Genomic DNA, 11180 nt, shown 5'->3' with positions numbered 1-11180 from the left:
TTTCAGCAAGCAGCCAACACTGACAGGTACGTCCTATGCACTCAGTTTGTCAAAAACTGTGTGAAATAAACGATATTCCCTAGGATACTGAGATCTCATAACTACAACACTTTAATTAAAGACTACAAATGACACTTTATTATCCTTTATTATCTTTATTATCTTATTTAATGCCTTTATTATCTGTTGGCTTCTTATTGTAGATGATGCTTAACGCCAAGAAACTATCTACATTTATACATTTAGGGGTTAAGAGCGAAAAACGACGGGTACAAAAGAAAGAACCTGTTTTGCGCACAGCAGCCACAGGAACACTTCGCAACGCCAGTGCATGTGTACAACCTTCCTTTTGTCCCTATCTCTTTTCACGCTCAACCCCCAGATGCGTTATTAGAAGGTTGCACGTTCGGTCCCTGCCGGCGGCAAATTACTTTTTCGTCCACGCTAAATTCTTCACATCTGTATCACGACCACTACAAATAACATCCCCTATACTTTCCTTGGCTTGATTGTCTGTTAGTTCTCATTAATGTTGTGTCTAACAAAAGAAAAAAGAGTCTTTAAATTCACCTTCCTTCGTTCAACCCCCAGAAGTATGACAAACCCAATAGCCCGCAGAGCCACCCCAACAGACATTTATTCTGTCACTGCCTTCAGCTTATCTACAAATGACAAGAGCTGTGCCAAGTACGACTCAATACTTTTCTCGGAAACACAAGGAAGCAAAACAAAAAAAAAAAGAAAAAGAAAAAAAAAAGCTTCGCACACAGCGCGTGCTTACCTTGAATGGGTCATATTTACAGATGTCATATACACTGGAGGCGGTATAATACACAAGCCCGTCCATGCGGAAGGGCGACAAGATGGGTCTCGGCTCGAACATGTTGGGGTGATTGCACACTTTGCGGAGCTGCATCAGCACGTTTATGACGCTCATGAAGTTGCCAGTGGCCAGCGTCTCCTTTGTCCTGCGCACACGTACACAGCACAGCTGTGCAACATCCCACCAGACCGCTGCTCACCCTGCGAGCGACACACACACGTGCGGGACACCACACATGCAGCTAGCCGCACCCGACAGTGTAGGCCATGCACTCAATCATAACGAGCGTCTTTCTGTTTGCTCTTGTTTTTCTGCCCACACCAAGACTGTGTTAGCAGCGTTGGGCAACCAGTCCATTTGGGGGGCAGGAGATGTCACCATAGTCATCACACAATGCGAAAAAAAAAAAAAAAAGCAGTTCTTATGTAGGCAGGTGACAAAGATGTGCCACTTTCATTTCAACAGTTCAAAAATAAGCTACTTTTTGCTTGTTGTGCTATTACCAATAGACTGGTACTTTTTTTTTGGTACTTCTGAGAATTGTGTGTCGCAGCCCAAACCAGCAATAGTTATGAGGGAAAAGCGATCCTACATTCACATGTAGCTTGAAGCTTCAAAGAAATCCATGTCGATTTCTGACAGAAAGCTCAGCTGGGAAAAAAAAAAATTTGTCCCAGTCCGGAATTTAAACCTAGGTCTGACGCCTTTGGAAAGCAGTCGCTCCCACAACTAGACTAGGTTAGGTTAGCTAAATAAGCTAACCAGAAGGCCGACAGATGGCAGCGCTAGGGCAAAATGTTCAACAAGTCAAAGCACACCAACACTTAGAAGCAATGTAGGAGCCTATAAGAGTTGTGGTGCGAGCCACCATCCCATCGGCAGGTCGTAAGAAGCTCAAAAGCTACCAACCACACAGACATAAGACATTGGAGTCCGTTCACAGTATAGAGAGCTGTCTGACATATCATTACAAATGTGCAAAGCAATTGTGTCATGTCACAATAGTTATGCAATCGCGTCTGCCAAAGACACTGATAATGCCACAAGAAGTTGAGCTCTACAACAGCTGAACTTTTCCAAGAAACGGTCGCACTGCCGTAAGCGGAAATAAATAAATTTTAAAAAGCTGCGCAAACAACACTATGACGAAAACTCACTTTGTCTGGGACATGAAGTCATCGTAGAGGTACCGCTGCCGATTGGACAGCCGGCACATGACCACGTGTTCGTATTTCTTGGGCAGTTGCTTCTCCACCTCGCTCTTCAACCTTCGTAGCAGAAATGGCCGAAGCACCTAGTGGCAGAAACAACGGGTAAGGGATCCCTTGCAGTTCGGAATAAATGGCACGAAAGGAACAAGGGACAACTTGCGATACTTTGAAATTTCAAAAATCTTTCAGTTCGTGTTGAGGAAAATTCAAGTACTGTAATATTTGTTCGAACATTTGAAGCTGAATATTTGCCCATGCCTATGCCAAACCATAAATAACAAAGACCACATGCATAGGCGGTGGCAGTGCTCAATCCCCTACAATCAAGAAAGTTCATCAGAATTTGAGTCTCCCGGACAAATTGGGAGAGTTGGCAGGTATGCAAATGGCTCACTAGCAGTCACAGGCTTCGAGAAGTGAACGTTATTAACTCTGAATGTGTGGTAGCGATAGGCACGCGCGGCGAGAATGTCAACTTGAATGCGCTTAGCCTCGGCGGCCAATTCCTCTAAATCTCAGAAGCGGCTGCCGCGCAGGTACGCCGAAAAGGTCGGATGTGCCCGACTGATCACCCGTTCGACGCGCTCCTCGTTCGAGGCTCTGGGCTCGGCGATAGAGAAAAGGTCGTCCATCGCGCGTACGTACTCCCGAAGCGACTCGTCAGGAGCTTGTGTGCGGAGCTCGAGCTCGCGCCGCATCCTACTCTCGTAGTCAGCGGGTAAGAATTTGCGCAGGAAGGCCGCGCGGAACTCATCGAGGGTCGCTGCTCGGTGGCCTGAAAGTCAGTACCACCTCGCCGCCGTGTCAGTCAGTGCAGCCGGGACGACGCGTCCCGGCTGCACTGAGGTAATCTCTTACACTGCACAAGAGGTAATCTCTTACACTTTGCAGATCACCGTACCCGCTGTAGATCGGAACGGCCAACATGACAGCGGGATGAGTGCGTTTCGGAACAGCCGAAAGCGTTTGGACTGCCCCTGTGAGCGCCTGTATCATTTGGGCGGCATTTTGCAGCAGCGTCTGTGCACCTGCTTCAAAGGAAGCTGTCGGTGCGTTAACGGCGCGTTCGAGCGGTGGGGAACTGTCTCCGAGCTCGATAAGCGGCGCGGTTTCAAAAGGGATACCGGCCGTTGCACCGTTCTCGGGGAGCGCCTGTTGCGCATGCTGCTCGAAGGGGGCACTGGCCCTGTTCTCGAGCAAAGCGGTATCTGCTAAAAACGACAGCGGACAAAACTCACGCCTAGCAGACATAACGCGGGTAACACGGCGAGCCTAATTCGCGAAGGCGTATTGACTCAGCTAAGTCTAATCAAAGGCTTAATGAGCCTTTGATACCACGTTGGGCGCCAGTGTGGTAGCCTCAAAACTCACCGGAGTAGAGACCACCGCGGGTTCAGGCTTAGCGAGCCACAGGGCCGCGTGTGCCGTTACCTGCTTACGTACGCGCACCACTCCGCGCGCGTTCAGCTAACGAGGGCACCGAACGCCGCGCGACAGAAACACAGTGTTCGATCAAATACAACACACACAAACACTTAATTTGCCTTTCGGCGGCACCCCAACGAAGCACCACGTCCGCTCCCGGGACGCGGGGAGCAAAGGGCCCCCGCAGGCGGACGGAATACACAAAGGGGTTCCGCGAAGCACGTCGCAGCTCGCAATGGCGAGGATTGACACGCCGCTCGGGAAACGGTCCTGAGCGACTATGCTGCGCACTCTCGCAATGACCACTGGGCCTGGTCGCGAGAGTTAGGGCAAATCTCCGCACACGTGAGCCTCCGGCAAGTGCGGCTCAGCGTGGTACGACCACGCACGAACACTTGGCACCGCCTTTGGCTTAGTGTACGGAACAGAAGCTAGCGCAACGGTAGACACGCCCGCCAAGGATGCCAAGGCACCCAGGCAGGCTACAGTCCGGCGATTCCCAAAGGGGACGTCGGAGCGCAAGGCAAACGCGACCTCACCGTTCGCTGGCCCAGGAGAGAGAGAGTGAGCCGTCCCAGCGTGCACCGGATCTCGCGAATTCCGAGATCGCATACAACGCTACCACGAGAACCCGGCGGCGCATGACACAAGATGGCGCCACATTGCCGCCGCGGGAGGGAACGGGGAGAAAATGGGTTAGCAGACGGCGAATCCCCGCGCAAAGGCTACGGGCGTGCCTCGAATCCCCACAAATGATAACTTTTACACAAACATTGCATACCGTTTTTTCTGCTCTTGCTGAACATTCAAACCAACATAAAACGATGTCCTGCCATGACAACACAAAACCGTATTTTTTTTTTACAAGGCATACCAATTTTTTTTACCTCGCTAATGGCACACAAAGATCTTTACACCCAGTAGTATTGACAATCCCAATCGTCGTCATGGCCGCTCCAAATGATCTTCAACAAGCATCGGTCGACTCAATCCTAAGACTGAAATGTCCCAGCTTTCACCACCCCGCCTTCTACTACTTCAAAATTCAGAGAAAAATCATCGGAACAGAATACGTTGCGTCACTGCCCCAAGCACGAAGCAGGTGAGAAGCGCACCTTGTGTAGGCGCTTGATGAGGCTCTCGTTGTAGTCGCTGCTGCCCTCGATCATGCCCGTGACGGGGTTGGCGAACCACTCGCGGAACTCCCTGTGCGACTGGAACACGCTGGGCATGAGGAAATGCATGAGGGACCACAGCTCCATGAGGCTGTTCTGCAGCGGAGTGCCCGTCAGCAGGAGCCGCCGCGAGCTCTGGAAGTTTAGCAGCATCTGCCACCGCTGGGACTTGAAGTTCTTGATGTGTTGCGCCTCGTCGAGGATCAGGTACTTCCACTTCTTGCGCCTGAAGGCCTGGTGGTCCTGGACGACCAGCTTGTACGACGTGATGCACACGTGAAAGGCATTGGGCTTGGTCCAACCCTGTATGGAATGGCCAGGACATTATCCTTAAGGCAGATTTACAAAAGAATGAGAACAGACCGAGAGATCTAGTTGCTGCAAGCAGCGAGCTTTTCTTTTCTTCGTTCATTTCCCTTTCGTAAGTAACTTCTATTAAGGACTACGAATAATGCTCACTTCACATTAGACCATAAAAACATGACGAGGAAAGGGTCAAGGGAGCTAGTGATTTGTTCGCACTAAACGGCCATAAAAATCAACTGTGTAAAATGAACCGACTAGTACAGCAACGTGCTTCGTTGGACTGCTTGCTGCGCTTTCCTTGGCTTCTTTAGCTACTAGCTTCATGCGGTTCTGTCTAAAAAAACAGGCCCCCTCAATCCATTTCCCTTCTACTGTCCACCATAGCAAGGGTCGAGAACCTGGCATGTTTGGTTGGTAGCATGGAAGGTTTTATTTGCCAGCTGCCCACTAGTGAAAACACCACCCTGCTCAACTCCATCTGGCAAAAAAGAGTGCTTCACATTCACCACTGGGGCTACAAGTAGCGGTAGCCAACATTCCCTGGGTTACTGCACGTACACAGAAATACCAGAGATAGCAGACGGGAAAAATTTGCCGCCATAGCACAATGCAGGTTTACAGCACAAAACAGGGCAGGGGCTAAAGGTGCACACGTTATTAAAGATTTCAACAAGGTCGAAAGACTATAATTCCACAGCCAAGCCAGGCTAAGCTGCATCAAAAGTCAACATAGCCACTCAGGCAAGTTATGAGCGCCAGTTTGCAACATAGCAGCAGAGCTGCTATTGCGAAGTGGTTGTATGGCTTCTTTATTGCCTTTTGTTGTCATTGGTCGTCTACCATAGGTCAAAAGGAGCAGCCCGGAAATTTATCAATCGCAGACGGCTAATGGTGGCGAAAGGCATAAAAAAAGTAATAGAATCACTAAGCGATAGCACCCCAGGGTTCCCAATGCATAGGATCCTACAGAAACTATGCCAAAACTGGCCAGAAACAACATAACAGCCAGGAAAACACAGCACCCAGGAACATACACTAGCAGGGTTCTACTGCATTTAAAAGCTATAAAGAAAATCATTTAAAACTAGGAAAAATCGAACAGTACAACACCCGATTAGTTATCCTAAAGTTCTGAATACTTCCCAACCCCCGAACAACACATGAAAGGTGCACGCACCTGTCGCTTCTGCTTGCGCTCCTTGGGGACACCGTAGTAGGTAAGGATTTTGAAGGCAGGGCACCACTTTTTGAATTCCATTTCCCAGTTGAGCATCACACTGGTAGGCACCACAATGAGGTGGGGACCCCAGATTCCTGTGTACATTGCCCGACATCCTTAGCAGTCTCAATGGCGAAAGATGCCCAGAGGAGTATGCACGATAAAGCACTAAGAAAGGCTTGGATGGATACTTCACTAAAACCATTAATGTGTTCGGTTGTTTGGCTTTCACTTTTGTCCTAATCACGCAGTTGTTGCCCAAGTTTACATTTCTCTTTCTTACAGATGCTTTTTCACAACATGCTAAAAACTAATGTCAAGAAGACAAAGGCATTTCGCTTCGCTACTCCACGATGGTTATTCACAAAGCTTTAACCTCAAGAACCACTCAATATAACTCAAGATGGATATGCACAATTAATATTCAGTTACTGCAATGAGACATCCAGAAACGAAGCAATCAGCCATGTTGCAATAACTATCACCTAGGATCAAGGAACTATCTGTGCTACAAAATACATTAACAAATTGACAACCACAGAACTCCCTGCACAATATAAACATGCACAGTGGACAATCAAGCCACAAGTTAAGGGGAGACGTGGGTCTTAAAAAATGGTTTTTAGAAGTTGGGTGAATGGCATGAAATTTAATACACTTATTCAGCATTTTCTGCAGATTCAAAATCTCTAAGTAGATTTTTTAATACCTGCATTAGAACAAAACATATGTAATTTCTAACATATATTTAAGCATATTTCTTACGGGGATTTTTGGCAACTTTGCTTTGTCAAACACAAAAACAAAGTATGTGGCAAGATTGCCAGGAAGCTGGTCTAGCCGGTGATGCTATTTATTTTCTTATTATGTTGTTCACCAAATTATAATTCTCTATTATCAGAAATAGTATGCAGCAAAAAAAAATTTCACTCACATTTACGTCTATTTATTTTGCATTCAAAGTTTGTTGAAGACAATCTGATTAGCATCACCGGCTAAACCAGCTCTCTGGCAGCCTTGCCACATACTTTGTTTCTGTGTTTGACAAAGCAATGTTATCGAAAATTCCTGTAAGAAATATGTTTTTAGAGATTGCACATCTTTTGTACTAATGCAGCTACCAAAAATCTAATTAGAGATTTGGAATCTGCAGAAAAAATGGGATAAGTTTGTTAAATTTCGTTCAGTTCACCCAGCTAATAAAAGAAATAAAAAAAAGACCCGCGTCTCCCCTTAAGGCTAACTAGAATGCATTCTTCCGTTTCCACTTTCACCAATTCGTGTAACGTCGCCACAATTTTGCTCATACACTCAGTGTTCTGTTCTACACCTGCTTTGATGAGTGAATAGGTAGTGGTGCAAGATTGCAATCATGAGCTATTGCTTGGTAAAAGGCATCCAGTGGTGGAGCAGCTCAGACTGCTTTAGGATCTCATTACGGAGCAGTGGTACAAAGCACAACATGGCACGTACACATGAAAAAAGAAAACCATACCTTTATCACAAGCCATGTGCGCCAACAGGGAGATTGTCTGGATCGTTTTTCCCAGGCCCATTTCATCAGCCAAAATGCCGTTCAGCTTCTTGTCGTGCATGGTGACGAGCCAGTCGAGACCGATGTGTTGGTACTCTCGCAAGCTGTGCTTCAACAACCAGGGCACTTTCGTTTGAACCTGAAAGTTGTCACACAAGTAAGAATAATAATAAACAGGGTTTCGTTTACACTTGACAAAGAGATCTGGCACTCAAACAATAACCATAAGCAGACTGGCCCATTTATTTCAGCAAAAGGGAGTGCAACTTACCTGTGTGGTGGAGAGGGTGTTCCCTTTGGGCTGGAAGCTCTGGGCGGTGGCCGCGATGTCGGTGATTTCTTTGGTGGGGCCCTTGCCCGACGTGTCCTCCGTCACATTTTCCGCCTACACGCGTGCGCCACAAGCAAACAATGTTTGAAGAATTGGAAATGTTTCACAACACAAACACAGAGACTAGTGGTAGATGCATCGGTGCTTACTAGGTCATATGCAGACCCCCCACAGAACAATGCACAATTGTGTGCAGTTTTTTGCAGAATAAAGTGAAGAAACCCTCACCCCACGCTGTTCAAGGAGAGGGCTAAAGGACTCCTGAGGTGCCAAGTTGCCACAACAGAAAGGTGAACAAGTTTATGTTTGTGATATTAAAAAGATGGTTTAAAAACTCATATTCAGGAAAATAAAAAGAACTGCCTCCTCTGTTATCCCATACAGCACCTGTGTCCGCTCTTCCTAGTATGCCCTCTCAAAACAAGCACTGCACTGCCTTCCGACAACGAAAACACTGAAGGTGAATAGCTACTAAGCAACCACACTTCGAGTAAAGCTAAGAATGTGAGGAAGAATCACCTTCACTTCTGAGTCCACTTCATCCGACATAGGGTTGATCAGGTACTCCATGCCAATGTCCTCCTGTACCTCGCCCTCGCTCGACGTGTCCATGTCTTCCTCCTCTTCTTCCTCATCCATCTCTTCATCAGAGTTGTCTGTATCTGCACAACAAAGCATTGCAGCCAAATCAGAGTACCCGACAAACTAGCAGTTCCATGCTAACTGGCCTGTCCCAAGGAGAAAAACATCAGCACTGAATGGTCAAAGACAGAAACAGAGTTGACTGACCAACGATTCATTTGTGACTATGATTAAGTTCATCAACTGTCGTGGAGGGCCGCAGAACACATCATAGTTAGGATTCGTTAAAGGAGTGTTGGCATCACATTTCGTTCCCCCTCCCCCTCCCCTTTTGTTGGGTGAAGGTCCTGAGGATTGAAACAGCATAAAAGATAAATTTTGAAATAACGAACAATGATGGAAAACACTTATTCAACTATATTTGTAAAACTGCAGTACAGGTGGTTGTTAAGGGGAGACGCGGGTCGAAAAGTCGCGGTTTTCCGAAAAAATTTTGGGGTTTTTTTTTTTCGGCTGTATTGGCATCCTTGGACTATAATCTTTTATTTCTGAAAATATCAAGCTCAAATTCGCACGAGAAATTATCTAAAAAGGCTTCCAAGTGAGAAGCGGTGACGCGAGAAATGCGCAAAAGTCGCGAAAAATGGTGTAGTTTGCGTCCTTCTGCTGCGAAAATGACGCGGTGCCCGCCATTTGCAATGCTGCCCGCATGCAGTGTAAAGCTGTCTTCTCCACAATACACCAGGGGTTAGTCTCGTATCTTCACGCAGAATAAAGAAAAAACGATAAAAACAACGCGTACGTCGAGCGTTTTGAATTTCGCGGCACGCAGCGCGAGGCCGCCATTGGACGGCGGCGCGCTCCACCCTCTCGTCCCTCCCACCTCCCCGGTAAAAGAACGAAGCCTCAAACGCCGCGACCGAGTTGTTCCGCGTTTCTTCTGTATTTTCGTGCCATGGCAAGCCCTAAAAAGCGCAGTTCTGATGTTCGAAAGTTCAGGACTCGCCACAAGTATCGAGGGAAACGGCGTCGGACGCTTCCCAAAGCGACAGCGATGGACGATGCCCCCGACGCTCCGATATCGGATAGGCCTAACGCCGACACCGAACCCCGCGACAGTGGTTGTGAAATTGACGCTGCTGTGGAATTTATCAGTGCATCCCTAAAGAAGATTGGATTCTTTGAGAGTGAGCCTAGACCGGTAGGTGCTCCTACTGTCAACACGATGCTTTGCGAAATCGGCGCGCTCACGGCACTTGTGGCGGGTTCGGCATGCCCAACTTGCCGCGAACGGAAGCTCGGCGTCCGAGAGGCGGCTGGAAAGCGCAAAGGACTTTCGGCATTCCTCGAACTGTGTTGTGAAAATTCCGATTGCCCCGAGTCTACTTTCGTCCACGCACACGTGGAGGCGGATTGTGGCCCAATTTGATGTAAATAGTGTTTTTTCTGATAAATGCCAACGTTTCAAACTTTCAAGCTCGTTTTTCTCATTTTCATTTTTTTCGACAATTTCACGTTTTCCGGGCAGCCTTTTATAAACTTATATTTATTGTATAGTAACGAAACTTGGCACACGTATTCTTCAAGACATGTAGAATGCAAATATCTACTTGAAATTGCACTATCTATCAGCATTACTTGTGAAAATATTCGGTTACTGTTTCAAAGGAGACTGAAAATAATCAGTTACAGAGTACAATTTTTTTTTTATTAGTTCCATTATCTCTGTGGAATATCTGGATAGATATTGGCACTCTACAGTCTACAAAGAGTCGAATAAGATTCAACACAATGATTTTACTGAAAGTTTAGTACATAAAAGAGTTCCCGCAAAAAGTGTAACATTTTGCCATTGTGTATGACATAACTCAACAACTGTAGCAGCTACATGGAAAGTAATGACATATTTGAAATCTGCATGAAAAACTATACATATAACAGAATTTTCAAGTCTCTATTACAAAAAATAAAAAAAGAAGTTATTTCGAGGAGCGTCTCCCCTTAACCTTGAACATGGTAAGCACCTCAAAAAAAGAAATTAGGGCAACTTGCCTCTTTCGTTGTCAGCGGTGTCATCGTCCTCCTCGTCTTCGGAGCTCCCAGCAGCATTTGGCACCTCGGCATCACTCGCATACGCGGCGCTGTATTTTTCATACAAGGCATCCAGTGGCATTTCTCCTAAAATACAAATGAAAAAAAAAAGAAAGACAACAATGACAGTGTAACTACTAGTGACGATTCGCTAGGTACAGTATAAACCCTACACCTTTTAAAGGACTGCGGAAAAATAAAGGAGCAGACGGGAAACATACAATTAAAACATGAGGTTAAAATTGCTATAACGGATGTGCCGAGGAGAAACAACCTCAGAGCATCCAGCACAGCAACAGTTTGGAATGTATCAGGCAGGAACGTTGCGGTAACGATGAGTGAAAAGGAGATTCTAATGTATCTGTAGATACTTTGCTGGGACCAGACCCCATAAACGTATGCGTAGAAAAACGTATAGGTGAGGAACAAGTGGGGTTAGTTATTATGTCTTTTGATTATAAGTATTGCTTTAGTGACAATAAA

The 11180-nt window shown here is 46.5% G+C and overlaps 1 protein-coding gene across 1 annotated transcript in view; it reads right to left on the bottom strand.

Moving 5' to 3' along the window:
* LOC119389596 (helicase SRCAP) overlaps positions 1–11180 on the bottom strand; it is a 77137-nt gene that overhangs the window by 42615 nt on the left and 23342 nt on the right. Inside the window, 7 exon segments of the mRNA XM_049414487.1 lie at positions 1981–2117; positions 4575–4937; positions 6118–6254; positions 7655–7832; positions 7965–8078; positions 8544–8686; positions 10659–10784. Of these exon segments, the coding sequence (XP_049270444.1) occupies positions 1981–2117; positions 4575–4937; positions 6118–6254; positions 7655–7832; positions 7965–8078; positions 8544–8686; positions 10659–10784 (1198 nt within the window).

This window comes from Rhipicephalus sanguineus, chromosome 4, assembly GCF_013339695.2.
Source record: "Rhipicephalus sanguineus isolate Rsan-2018 chromosome 4, BIME_Rsan_1.4, whole genome shotgun sequence".
NCBI classification, from domain to species: Eukaryota; Metazoa; Arthropoda; class Arachnida; order Ixodida; family Ixodidae; genus Rhipicephalus; species Rhipicephalus sanguineus.
This window is presented reverse-complemented; position numbering and strand designations above follow the sequence as displayed.